Source organism: Hemicordylus capensis, chromosome 2 (genome assembly GCF_027244095.1).
Source record: "Hemicordylus capensis ecotype Gifberg chromosome 2, rHemCap1.1.pri, whole genome shotgun sequence".
NCBI lineage: Eukaryota > Metazoa > Chordata > Lepidosauria > Squamata > Cordylidae > Hemicordylus > Hemicordylus capensis.
This window is the reverse complement of record NC_069658.1, coordinates 103539643-103553246: the sequence shown is the minus strand read 5'-3', so window position 1 is coordinate 103553246 and position 13604 is coordinate 103539643. Positions and strand designations below refer to the sequence as shown.

At 40.1% G+C, this 13604-nt stretch overlaps 1 protein-coding gene across 2 annotated transcripts in view; it reads left to right on the top strand.

The window, feature by feature from the left end:
• OSTF1 (osteoclast stimulating factor 1) overlaps positions 1 to 10084 on the top strand; it is a 29664-nt gene extending 19580 nt beyond the window's left edge. For both annotated transcript variants that reach the window (XM_053288864.1, XM_053288863.1), the window contains exons 3-10: positions 1358 to 1408; positions 1497 to 1560; positions 3106 to 3159; positions 5097 to 5204; positions 5663 to 5712; positions 5837 to 5915; positions 6519 to 6617; positions 7969 to 10084. In XM_053288864.1, coding sequence (XP_053144839.1) covers positions 1358 to 1408; positions 1497 to 1560; positions 3106 to 3159; positions 5097 to 5204; positions 5663 to 5712; positions 5837 to 5915; positions 6519 to 6617; positions 7969 to 8027 — 564 coding nt within the window. In that variant the 3' untranslated portion in view covers positions 8028 to 10084. The remainder of the gene's footprint in view (positions 1 to 1357; positions 1409 to 1496; positions 1561 to 3105; positions 3160 to 5096; positions 5205 to 5662; positions 5713 to 5836; positions 5916 to 6518; positions 6618 to 7968) is intronic.
• Positions 10085 to 13604: the final 3520 nt, after the last annotated feature.

Genomic DNA, 13604 nt, shown 5'->3' with positions numbered 1-13604 from the left:
GGTAAAATGGCTGACAAATATTTTCAGGCAGGCTCTGCTGACTCTGCCCTCAGGTAAGAGCCACCACTCTTACCTGAAACATATTCTTTCTGCTTCTCTTTCTCCCCTTCCTCCAGAGATAGAGAGAGAAAAGAAAAGTAGCCAGAGAGTCTTACTGCATTTGCCCATTTGGATTAAATCAGTATGACTTGCTTGGACTTGCATCTTTTTCTCAGTGAGTGAGGGGAGGGGGTGGGAGAAAGTGATCACTTTATGGGAATCCTATACCTGCCAACATGTCCCTATTTTCCCATTCACCTGAATGGGAAAACAGGGATGTGTTGGCAGGTATGGAATCCTTATTCACCAGTGGTGATCAAATAAGCTTTTTGCAAGCCTGGTTTCCAATGTCACTCTGCACTGTGATCAATTACAATTCCCCCATAGCTCAAAACAGAATGGCAGCTCTTTCATCCCAAGACCAGGAAACAATGGTCGTGTTCCCAGGTGCAGGAAAATTCAGACTACCACTAGCCTCGCCAACATGATTTTGTTTTTGACAAGCTAGCAGGTGGTCGCAGAAGAAAGCAAAAGGTCCATTTTCCCTGCTGGCCTCATCATCCTGGGGCTGATCTCCCTAAGTCCACCTCATGGAGGCTCTTCTAACTTCTTCCAGAGGAGGGACGATCCAGATCCAACTTCTGGCTTCCTTCCTCCCCATTTCTGATTGCCTGTTGCCTGGGGAGTGACGCCCAGCCCAGTAACCCCTGCGTGATGTTTTAACCAGGGTTGTGGCAGCCTCCCAAGAACCTTATAAGATTTCAGATAAAGACAGAAGGATAGAGGTTCTCCCCTCACTGATCCATAATACAGTTCAGAATAGGATGACCACTTTCATTAATCTAGTGCTGGGCTATAAGCTTTATAGAATGTATGTGTTTAGAAGAAACCAGTAAGAATGCATCCTTAATGTTTTAAGGCTTTAAAAAAAAATTAAATGCACTTTTGTTCCTCTGTCTCGCCAACATTGCATACAGGAAGGTTGGAAGGGCAAGGAAAACAAAATGAAAAATTTAAAAAATTCAAACTTCAAGACTCTTTTTTAAAAAACGCCCACCTGACCACACAGACTTGCTGTGGTGTTTGCAGCCAGCATGCATTCTCATTGTGTCACATGACCATTTCCACAAGAGGAAATTTCATGAACCACAAGTTCATTTCTCATTCTTCTACTAATCTGAATAACCCTAATTCATGGTCAGTTGAGACTTTGGGGAGGAAGGGTTGGGGCTGGATTTTAACCCACAAGTGCTATGCTTCCTTTATGTACATGCTTTAAATCAGCTCATAAATTCAAACAACCTGTTTATTGTTCCAGCCAGATGAACTATATTTTGAAGAAGGGGATATTATCTACATTTCCGATATGGTGAGTTTATAAAATGCAGTGGGTTAATAATATAAAAAGGCTAAAACTGTACTTCCCATTTTCCAACAATGCTTTCTTTCCCTTCCAGAGTGACACAAATTGGTGGAAGGGAACTTGTAAAGGCAGAACTGGGCTAATTCCCAGCAACTATGGTAATATTCCTATTCGTTTGTTTTGTTTTTGAACATGTACCCATCTACCATATGTATGAAGAAAGAGGAAGCCATAATTCATGTAGGTTTTCAGGGAACATCTGTAAGCAGAATTTAGGGATCTAGTGTCCATCCTCTACATTATAAAGGTAATCCTAGAACTGGCCACTATTAAATGAGCACCTGGTCCCTGGTCAAGGGCTGTTTCCAAAGCAAGTCTTGTAAACTGGGAAAATGCTTTGGTGTTCTCATGTGCACCATCTGCTGGATGAAAAGAAATAATGTCATTTGAAGAGCATGTTAATGCCATTTCATGAATTTGATTTGTTAAAGAGACAAATTTGTTCCACGTCCTGTTGAAACACAGGAAAAAGTTCAGCAGCAAATGGAGGAGCAGCAATAGTGCCATTTAATTTAATTCATTTATTTATTTCACTGCTTTTCTTTGTTAAAATTCAAGCTGGTTACCCCCAATAGTTTAAAACAATATAAAAACATTATATCAATCCACAATTATCCATGGCAAAGGAATGGAATCTGTGTTTCATGACTCATGGCCCTCTCATTGTTAAAAACAAAAAAACAAAGAAGTGATGCGTGAAACTCTACTTTCCTTCCAAGGTTTTCAATGCTTTGTACCTCTTCCCACACATTATGGATAATCTGCAGTAGCAATATTATAGATAATTTTGCAGTTGAATTTCTATATGTACAGCATTGTTCTGTATAACAGAAGTGTAACCATCAGTTCCCAGAGCTTGGCTGTGAGCCCAGCTTCATGTGTGTATGCACACATGCACATACCTCCCTCCAGGGAGGGAGGAAATGCCAACATTGGTTGTGTCATGCAACCCTGCCAGTGTATGCATATTCCACCCAACTTGCCCTTCTGAACCCCACATCTGTAACTGTTTGCTAGCATGTATTGTTGAAAATTTTGCTCGGATGGGAACAGTTCTATCCCAGCATACACAGAGGTAACAGACCAATTGTTTCTGAAACGCCATGTTAATTTGGCCCAGCAATAGGCTGTGCTTCTGGATAGAGACATAAGTTTCAATCCAGCAGCTCCTGCATGAATATGGAAATTCCAATCTGTGTTCAGACCCTCTGCATGAGCAGGACCTTCCCAGTTCAATTCATTGTCAGGAAAGCTGTGTGTGCGCCTTGCACTGTATGCACATTTCGTTTCATTACCCTGAAGTTCCACTGATCCCAGCCAAGTTCTATGGAGCTTTGCAACATGTTGATTACTGCCTCAAGTTTTTCTTTTGCTGATTTGAGTTTACACATATGGAGTGTAATATATATTTTCTATTCATGGATGTGATGAATTTTAAGCATATTCAAGCTGAGAAGGAAGCAACAGAGGGCTCTTATCTCGGGCCTGTTTAGCAAGATCCAGAAATTAATCGTCCAATCCTTTGCATGTTCACTACGAGTAAATTCCATTGAAGTCATGACTTCTGAGTAGCCATGCATAAGATTATGTTGTAAGTTTATTCTATAGCTTATTAAAATGTGTTGTTTTTGCTTTTGTTTTAGTGGCTGAGCAAGCAGAATCCATTGACAACCCACTACATGAAGCTGCAAAGAGAGGTGGGTGCAAAGGGAATTTGCAATGTGCAGATGTCTGATGTTCTTGTGTACTCAGTAACCAGGAGATGGTGGGCACTAAAGACATGTTAAATAGTGGTCGATGCTGCTGCCAAAGGAGCCATACCCACAGTTAATTAACCCTATTATTTAGAGGTCATAAGATCTGTTCCCATTGATTTCAGTATAACTGGATGACTGAATTCTATTTTTACATTGAAATGCTACAAGATTTCAATTATTTTCAAGTTTTGAATGACTCCAAATGTTTGATTTGGAGTCTCTGGCTGACATCCTGATGAAATTTACTATAGGAAGTTTTATTGAACTGTGGTAGTCCTTTAGACTACTCCCTGAGTAGTAGATTGAGAAATATAGTCAGGATGTCAGCCAGGGACAATAAAGGCCTTTTCTATCCTTTAATTTTTTTTAATTTTTTAAAATTTATTTTAATTTATTTTATTTTATTTTATTGCTTGCTGATTTATGGACAAATAATTTGGCTTCCATATATTCGATAGCTTTTATTCCCTGGATAAACATGTTTTCTTTTTTTGAATCAGCAGTCAGCAAGCAGACTAGGAAAAGAGTCTGCTAGAACAAATAGTTTGAAAAGGGAAGCAGACTGACTAGATGGAAAATATAAGAAAAATTTGATTTAGGTTCCCCTCATCCCCTTTCATATCCCATCTCATCCCACTAGGAAGCCAAGCAAGACATTGTCTCAGCCCTGCATCCACCACATGGAGGGCACCATCCAGACTAGTTAGTCATGTTTCTGTACCACTGAAAATGAGCACATTAATCATGACTAACTCAAATCCTATTAATTTCAATAGGACTTAGCTATCTTAGTCTGGATGCTGCCCAGATAAATTAACTGCCTTACCATATAGGGCTGTGTGAAGAACAGACTCCCAGAGACAGAACCTTTAGCTAAAAACCATTTATGTTTTTATACCTTGTTTGGCCTTGGATGGGGTAGTGAGTTAAGCATGGCAACTGTTGCCAGATGCTTGGATTGACAGGAGGAGTTCTATCGAGGTGTGCTGTAGAGTCAGTTAGAAAGAAGTTGGCTGTCAAGGAAGAAGCTGGGAGAAAGGGGCTCAGATTGAATGAGAGTAAAATATAACTGGTTGTGGTATGACCTGTGTATTTTTTTAGAAAGGAACAACTTTTGTTTTGTTTGTTTTTGTGAAACAATAAAGCCTCTTTAACTTTAAAGAAGATGGACAAGTAGAGGTATCACTAACAGCACCTGACAGTTGAATCTGATTTTGTTCAGAAACAACAAAACCTGCTGAGGGATTACCTCTGATCTCGAAGTAATGGGAAGGAAGCCCCAGCTTATTTGGAGGAACTGCCCCAGTTCAGGAACTCTTGAACAGGAGCTTTTGTGAACAGCTACAGAAGCATTTTGGATTGTTCGGTTTTAGAAAGAGAGCGAGCGAGCGCTAGAGCTAGCTTATAACCCCTGTTAACTGGGCAAAGAGGCACCTTTTCCAGTGGTGGCCTTCTTATATTTAGCAGGGAGAATGGAAACATCCTGATCTAGCCCAACCATTTTCTCATACCTTTTGTTATGTAAACTGCTTTGAGAAATCATTTTGTTGAAAACGCTATATACATTCTCTTATAATAATTTGACAGCTGATTGTGTGGGCAACCACATAACACATAGATTTAATGATATAGTTCTTTAGCTTTTAAAAGCAAAATACTTTACGAAAAACAGAACTTTGCCTTTCAAAAAAGGGTTTCAGATGGAAGGTAAGATTTGCAAAAGATATTCTACTCATGCAGCGTTGATGCAATTTGACAACTTCCTGTTTTCATGATAAATGCAATAGAATTTAAACTGAAATACATTGCCTGCCAGTGGCTTTCATGGTTCTTTGTTTATTTGAATTAAGAATTGATTTTTCCCAAAACAATTTCAGGAAACCTGAGCTGGTTGAGGGAGTGTTTGGATAACAGAGTTGGTGTCAATGGCTTAGACAAAGCTGGAAGCACTGCCTTGTACTGGGCATGCCACGGTGGACACAAAGGTAAACTGGAATTTAATCAACATAATGGATAATCTTCTTGTACTTTCTATTTGCTGAGTTAATGGACCAGCTATTCCTTCAACTTCTACTGCAATCAATAATCTGAATCTGAATTCCTGTTTGAGACAACTGAAGCTAGGGGAAAATGAAGACATTAATATTATTAGAAACGTGTCATAAAAATCTATCAGTAAAATAAATCAGGATCTAAATCAAGTGTTCTTAATCATTATCAGTCTGAAAAAGCCATAAAGAAAGTAAATCCTCAATTAAGAAAGTGAGAAGAGAGAAAAAGAATGTGTATCCTAAGTGTGTTTAATTCCGTTTTCATAGTCTTTTAATGATATGAAAATTTTGAGCTGACAGTCTGGATCCTGACTTTCATGCTGTACTTTGAGTACAAGAAAGCAAGTTCTAGTTGCTCATGAGGTTTTTCCTTTTCTGTTTGCTTTATGTAGACATAGTGGATGTGTTATTGACGCAGCCAAATGTAGAACTAAACCAACAGGTAGGGATCACACATTGAATTGATTCCAAGAAATGGTTTGCAATGATATGATTGGTTGCCATCGGTTGAACTGAATTTTTATTGCCATATCTTAACCCTGAGAGCTTTCCTTCTTCCTCTACAGAATAAACTGGGAGACACAGCTTTGCATGCTGCTGCATGGAAAGGCTATGCAGACATCATTGAAACACTGCTGGCAAAAGGTAATTCTATTTCCTGACTCACCCATGCTCTATCACAGAGACACAATTGCATGTCCAAGTTACTGTGGGTTGTAAATGTACTCATCTTTGTAAGCTTTTACAACAAAGATGCCATTCTTTTCTCATTCAGGATAACTGTTTAGTTCACATCCTAATGAGTCATTGAGCTTCCAAAATAAACTGTGAAAGAAAAATTCAGATTTTCCATAAATAGCAATTCTCAACAAGATCTCATGATCAGCTCCATAGGTCCCTTATATCAAGAAGACTGACAATCTTTCTGTGTATTGACAGTATGGAAAATACACCAACTAGTCTTCTGAATGCTCTTTTTGCTAGTGGAATTTAGCTCTCCTGCATCATCTACAACCTCCTGCATCATCTACAACATATCTCAAATATGATATTCTTTCTCTTTTTAACATATCCTTCCTTATTCCTGTCCACTTAGAAACCCTGCACTTTGTATTGGAAGTTAGAATGGAAAACTAATTCAGTTTTAAACTAGAAGTGCCATTAAGGACTGTGATGGTGTGTGACTCTAGTCTTGTGTGTGACTCTCTAGTTTAAAATACTATATTCTTGATTTTTGTTTTCATAAAGGGGCCAGAACAGATTTAAGAAACAATGAGAAGAAATTGGCTCTGGACATGGCTACCGATGCTGCATGTGCCTCCCTGCTTAAAAAGAAACAAGGACAAAGTAAAGTTTTACCTTTTTCAGATTTTCCAAATAGCTTTCAAATATGATGCCATATGCTGAGTGAGTCAGACCATTGGTCCATCTAGCTTAGTATTGTCTACACAGTCTGGCAAAGTTGAAGACAGGAATCTCTCTCAGCCCTATCTTGGAGATGCCCGACAGGGAACTTGGAACCTTCTGCATGCAAGCATGCAGATGCTCTTCCCAGAGTGGCCCCATCCCCTAAAGGGAATATCTTTCAGTGCTCACACATGCAGTCTCCCATTCAAATGCAAACCAGGGCAGACCCCACTTAGCAAAAGGGACAATTCATGCTTGCTACCACAAGACCTGCTCTCCTCCCATGTTGAAAGTTCCAGATTCAAGGTGCAGCTAGGAAAGATCCCTGTCTGAAACCCCGGACAGCCGCTATCAGGTAGCATAGTTAGTACAGATAATCCTGAACTAGATGGACAAGTGGTCTGACTCATTTGAAGGCAGCTTCATATTTTCACAGATGGACCTTCAGTTTATGGGAGCCTCTGCTCTGCTCTGTTCTGTGAACTGTTGTGTCTGATACAACCACAAGGGTAATATCCACAGAATCAGCACCTCCCTCCACAACAGGGTGCCGATTCCATTGGCATGGCTCATACAACTGGCCCCAGCCAATCATTCAGATGCAACCCTCAGCCCCATGGAAATAAATTGCAAAAATGTGGCTTTTGTGCAGCTGGAAACACATCAAAATTGTATCTCAGACGTTCAGAATCTAATGTAACAATAATATTCAGACATTATGTGGAACACTTGTACAATGAGTGCACAGTGTACGCAGGTACAGTTATTCACACATTGTGCTGAACACAGCTACAGCAGTACACTTCCTATCTGAACCATGCATTTGAGGAACCTTTACCCAGATTCACTTTTCAAATGAACGCAGGTACAAAGACATAATGTCTGAACAGGGCTCAGGTTTCCTTATCATTCTACCTCAGACTGAGCTCTCTTACTGCATGGCAGCTTAATCATCTGTGTTATTTTACCAAGTGATAAGGATTATTTTTTTTTAACACATCAGGTGCAGATGGGAGGTAAAGTCTGTGTTAGAATGTGTGGCAAACTGACATCTGTATTGCTTGCATTATCTTATAAATGGCAAGGAGAAGCTTATCCATCTTAGGTGCAGATGTGTGTTAAAATGGTTAACCTCCAAGTGTCCTGTAGTATTACTGACCTAGGGATGCATACAGGAGATGGTGAAAAGGAATGTATTTGAAGGTTAGGAGGTGACAGATCCAATGAATAGATTCTAATGTCTGGCCCTGTTGAAAATGCCAATTGCATGTTTTATCTCTCTTTTCTATAGACATAATGCGAACATTAAGTAATGCAGAGGAATACCTTGATGATGAAGACTCTGACTGAACTGCCTTAATACTGTCCTTAAAAGCTACAATCTCTATTGCCTCCACCTTTCCCAAATCCTCTCTCTATAACTACAAGATGTTCTTTCATATATATGGTAACAAAGTGTTCGAATAATTTAAAATATTATGGTGAGAGATCCCTTCTGCAGGATGAAAGCCAACCCTGTGAATTCTCTTAATTCTTTTAAATATTTGGCTGAGTGAGAGTATTATGTAAGATAGATTTTTCCACCTATCCCCCATCTTATTGGAAATGGGCATTGCCATTTAAAACAGGTATGTTTCAAAATCTGAGATGGGCAGACATGTTCCTGTTTGCATGGCAAGCATCCATCTTAAAATATATCTGACATGGTTAGCATGATTTTACAGAGAACCTCCTCTCAGTAGATTTGGCTGTTTTTCCATGGGCATCTTCACTTTCATTGCTGAGTGTATGTGTGTATATATAAGTAAAGTGGGTCCTCTACTACTGGGAACCCAAATGTGGGGGGAGGACAGGAAAGGTTCTTCGGGGGGGGTGCTGAAACAACCCTCACTTTTCTCTCCCCCCCCCCAGTTATATCCATGACAGCAGAGGACTGTAGGAGCACAGCACTGACCCTGAGAAGGGACCAGGACTGATTAAGATTTGCTGAGGGAAGAGAGCATAACTTGCTTCATCATTCAGCACAAGAAGCCAGAAATCCCTTTACCTTATAATTGCTTTAACGATATAGGAGCCTTAGCCTTCCCTTCACCAGTGGTGTTACTGGTGGGGAGAAGCTGAAATTGTGCCTGGTTCATCACTATCTGACACCAGTGGTGTCAGATAGTGATGAAGGGGGCTGAGCTCTCTCTCCTGCTTTATGGTTTAGTCCTAAGTCCTTAAACAGGCAACATTCTTTTTGAAAGTGAACATTGAGAACTTTGGCCCCAGTCCAAATGAGAACATGTCAGTAATAATCAATCATGCCAATCAGCCATTAGGCAGAGAGGTGGAAAGGGGGAGGGGCATTCTGTTCACCATTTCCCTTCCCAAACAGCTGATTGGTGCTATTTCCAATGGACGCTAATACTGCAGGCATCCCCTGCAGCTAGGTCAATAGAGGGGCCATACACAAGACAGCATCCATCCACATTGTTCCTCAGCCAGCTTAGGATACATATGGGGGAACCTATTTCTTCATGCCTTTCCCACCTAACTGGATTGGGGAATTTACTTACCTAAGGTGCTTTGACTCCAAATGACTGCACTGTGACATCTAAAATGTGTGTGGGTTTATATCTGTATCGTGGAGAAGAGAAATATGTTTCCCTTTATTTTCTTCTGCTTCCCCCTCTCTCCCTCAAAGATCCTGCTCTCAATCTCTCCTAAACTACTTTACCTCAGAGTTGATGAATTTCTGAAATCGTTTTAGGTAGAAAACCACAAACCAAAAATATCTTCAGAAAAGGATCCAGTCTGAATAAATATTTTAAAATACTTTGCATGTTATTGCATTTTATTCTTAAGAATCTAAGAATTATCTGCATTGAGTACACCAGCCTGACAAGTGAAGATGTCTACAACTGGGAGCCAGAAGCTTGCTGTTGTAAATCAGTTTGTTTAAATATGCTTACATTAGAACTATGATGCAAGTTTGACTACAGTGCTAATTATGGTTTTGCATTAATTCATGTCTACCAGACAATTCACATCACATTGAAATGAGCTCTTTTTTGCACACGTAATTAAGTTCTTAAACATTTCATCCTATTTTACAAGGCTCTTACATCTCCAGACATGTTTATAGCACAAGCAGCTCTGTAGATTAGCAATTTACTCTGGATTTTATGAGGTTTTCATTTTATGTTCTTGTACTATCTGCATATTGAAGATAAAGGCTGCAGCACTATTTGTGCTATTTACAGTTCATACAAGTAATTCAACTTCATTGTCATCCATCATTTTTACTTCTGTAGTAACTAGTAGATCTTTCCTAAAATATATTTTAATGTCTTTATTTGCAGTGTACAAATAAATGTATATTTTATGATCAACATCCATTACTTTAATAAACGATTTTAAGTTGTTTTGAGCAAATCGGGGTTAAAAAAACAACTCTCAAAATTCCACTATGAACCTTTACAGCAAAAAGCATTTACATACATTTTTACTGACTTCACAAGGTTTATAATATAAGCAAAAACTTGTGTAAATGTTTTGTTCTTGTTTTACAACATTTCAAAACTGCTTTCTATATTATAAATATACTCAAGGTGAATAAAATGATAGCAAGTCTTTTTTTAAAAAAAGCCAACAACATCAGAAATGATAACATTATAATACCACTAAAACTATAGCACAGTTCAGAACATGGTGCTTACAAAAACCCATTTCCAAAGGCAGTGCTTCAAAATGTCCACAAGGAGAGCAAAGCCTTAGTTGCCTGCCTGAAGGCAAGTTCTTCGGGAGCCAGGCAAACTTCCTTGGGCAGCATGTGGCTCAGAGCCATCACATAATAGATCTGAGTCTATCCACCATACTTCTGGGGCAAAGCAAGGAATGAAGCCGGGCCTTAGCTGATGAGGCTGAATAGCCCCAACTCATATGGGTCAAGGTGATCCTTAAGATGCTCTATTCCCACATCATTTAGGGCTTAATATCAAACATAGCATTTTGAATTCAGCCTAGACCAAATTGGTAACTAGTGTAGACGGTACAATATCAGAGTTATATGTTCCCCTCTTCCAGTTCACATCCTAGCAATCATGTTATGGACCAACTGAAGCTTACAAGCTGTCTTCAAAGCCCGCCCCCCCCCCCCCCGGTGTTACAGTAATCTACTAACCGGGAGATGTTTACAGCATGAATGACCATGGCTGTGAAGAACTGCAGCCTGAAGTAAATGTCATGTGCGAGCAAGTCCTCAAACTGCCCCACTCCTGGCAAACCTAACACTAATGGGGCATTGTGCTCTTACTGTAGGCAAGCAGAAATTTAATTCTGACGAATTGTAGCTCATCTTTCATTGGAACCCCAACATTTAGCTTTAATGTTAAAATTACATGTTAAGACAACGGACACATCAGCAACTTAGAATCTGCCATATCTTGCGTGCCTACACTTTCTCAGCAAAGGTGTAATTGTATGATGTAATGCAGAGGCATTTAAAATGAACCACTTTCATCTACAAGAATGCTGCTATACTGCACTATCTAAATATACAGTAAACTCCAGCTATAAATGAAATGGTTCATTCTATGAGACACCAGTCTAGCCATATAGTCTGAGGGTTATGTGGCAAGATTTAAAAAATGTAATAGCAATCCTGGAGGGGAGCAATTTGGATTGGGACCACAGCATTGGGAGAAGAAGGGCATTTCCTCAGCTGATTTTCTGCTTAAAATCACCCCCTGTACACACAGATACACACACGTGTACTATCTCTCCCTCGCTCTCGCACACAGCTGGTATTTGCCCTATAGTGGAACTATACTATCCTCTCCTTTGGAGCAAGGGGACATTCAATTGGGGAAATGGCCTTCAAGGGGCCATTCAATTGGGGAAATGGTGGAACTGGAAAGCAGAAAGTCCCCTCCCCTAATGCCATGATTATCATGTAATTCTGCTGCTTACAGTGGCTACTGTTTAAAAAAAACACCAAAAAAACCATGGAAGATTATTATCTTCCACCTCATGCCTTGTTTGGTTCCAAGTTTCCCTTTCATTAATTTGAACCAAAGGTGCCATTCTGTGCATCCACAACAAAAATCTTTTTGAACTATAGGGAGAAGGACTTGTATGAAATCCTCAGAACTTCCAGGAACTTCCCAACTGCTATGAACAATTCATAATCCCTGGTGGGTGCACTCCCTGGCTATGCCCCCAAGCACCCCCATAATCATCACTTGTCTGCAGAGGCAACTGTTGAATGTGGGGAGAGATCCTTCCTGTGATTAGGAACCAGGCCAGGGAGTGAGTTGGGATGGTGGCTAGCAGGCATGTTCCTATTTGTCTCCCATATGCATTAGCCATCCAGAGCAAATGTCAGAAGATGGTCAAGGAAACAAGAATTCTGCTTTGCATATCCCTGTACTTTCAGATTGGAAATCCACAAATGTACCACAAGATGACTGATGTAGCAGTTTTAGCATGGGATAGCAATATTATCAATGCTCTGGCTTCTGATATGGACACAAATAGGATTAGTTTCAATTAGCATGGAACACAAATATATGAGAGCATTATTAGGGGCTTAGAAGGTCATGTAGATCCAAGAAGAGGATGAAAGGAAGTCCCCCCCCCCTTGCAAGCTTTATTCATATCTTGATCTTCAACAAAGCATATATGCCGCACCCATAAGATGTAATCTCTATATATTCTACTGTAGGGGTTCACATCCTTCAGTCATTGTGGCTGGAGATTATGAGAGTTGTAGTCCAACAACATCTAGAGACCCAAGGTTAGGAATCGGCACTACTGCATAAGCCCCTTTGAAATGTACAGGGATTTCACAATAACACATCCACCAGTGTTCCATTCATTCCAAGAAAACTTTCCCGAGGATTGTACTCATGTCTGGCCTTTCATGCCCAGTCTGTGGCTTCTTTACTTTGGTCTTTGTGTGATTAGAGTTGAATTAGAGAGAGTATTGCATGGTTTTGAATTTGCAGTCTGAAGGTGGAAATCACATCCAATTTATTCAAAGAATGGAAGTCAAACAATAAAGTAGTTAACAATTTAACATGGTCAGTTTTATTGATTGTGGTGCTCATCATTAGGTACAACAATTCTCTGTTGCACATTTGATTAAAAGCTCCCATCAACTAGTGCCTTTATTGATCCATGCTATAATCAATATGATCAAAATGGTAAAGTATACCATTTGCTGTTAAGAAAACCTGTCTCTAGTGCACTGCTGAAAGATATCTTACTTATCAAGGTACACAGGGCTTGTGTACCAATCTCAAGGTCAAATGGACAACTTATTTCTTCGGATGCATAAAATATTCCTCTCCCTGTATTTGTCCAGCAGGATCCATACAAATTCTGTACCATTCCAAGCCCCTGCATGCTATCAGCATAATTCTCCAGGTATGGAAAAAGTTCATGTGACAACAATCTCTTGTGCTCTATCCAGAAATAGCCATCCGAGTGAGAAGGGCTCAAACAGGCAAGGGGAGGAAGCCTTGAAAAGTTTACCTCCCCGGCAGATGAGCCTCTTCTTGTTGCTGGGCAGCCCTATCTGCCACCCAGATGATTGCCAGCTTCTGCTGGTAGCTCAGAGGATCGGGGTGCTGGGATGCCAGCTGGGACTGGCAGACAATCAATAAAACAGATTAGGAGAGTGCTCACTCTCCTAACCCCGTTTAAGAGGGTGACTCCAAAGGCGGGTTTACTGCTGAGGCCCCACTAGGATCAGGAATGATCCTGGTGGTACACGTGCACAGGCAAAACCAGGCTGGGCTTCCTTCGCCTAGTTTTGCCTGCGTGTGTGAATAGCTTGAAAGTATTCTCAAGACATATTTCCCAAACTGAGATGAAACGCTCTTGAAATTGGGATGAACCAAATCAAATCTGCAAAGCTGTTTCTTTTCCAAATAACGGCTT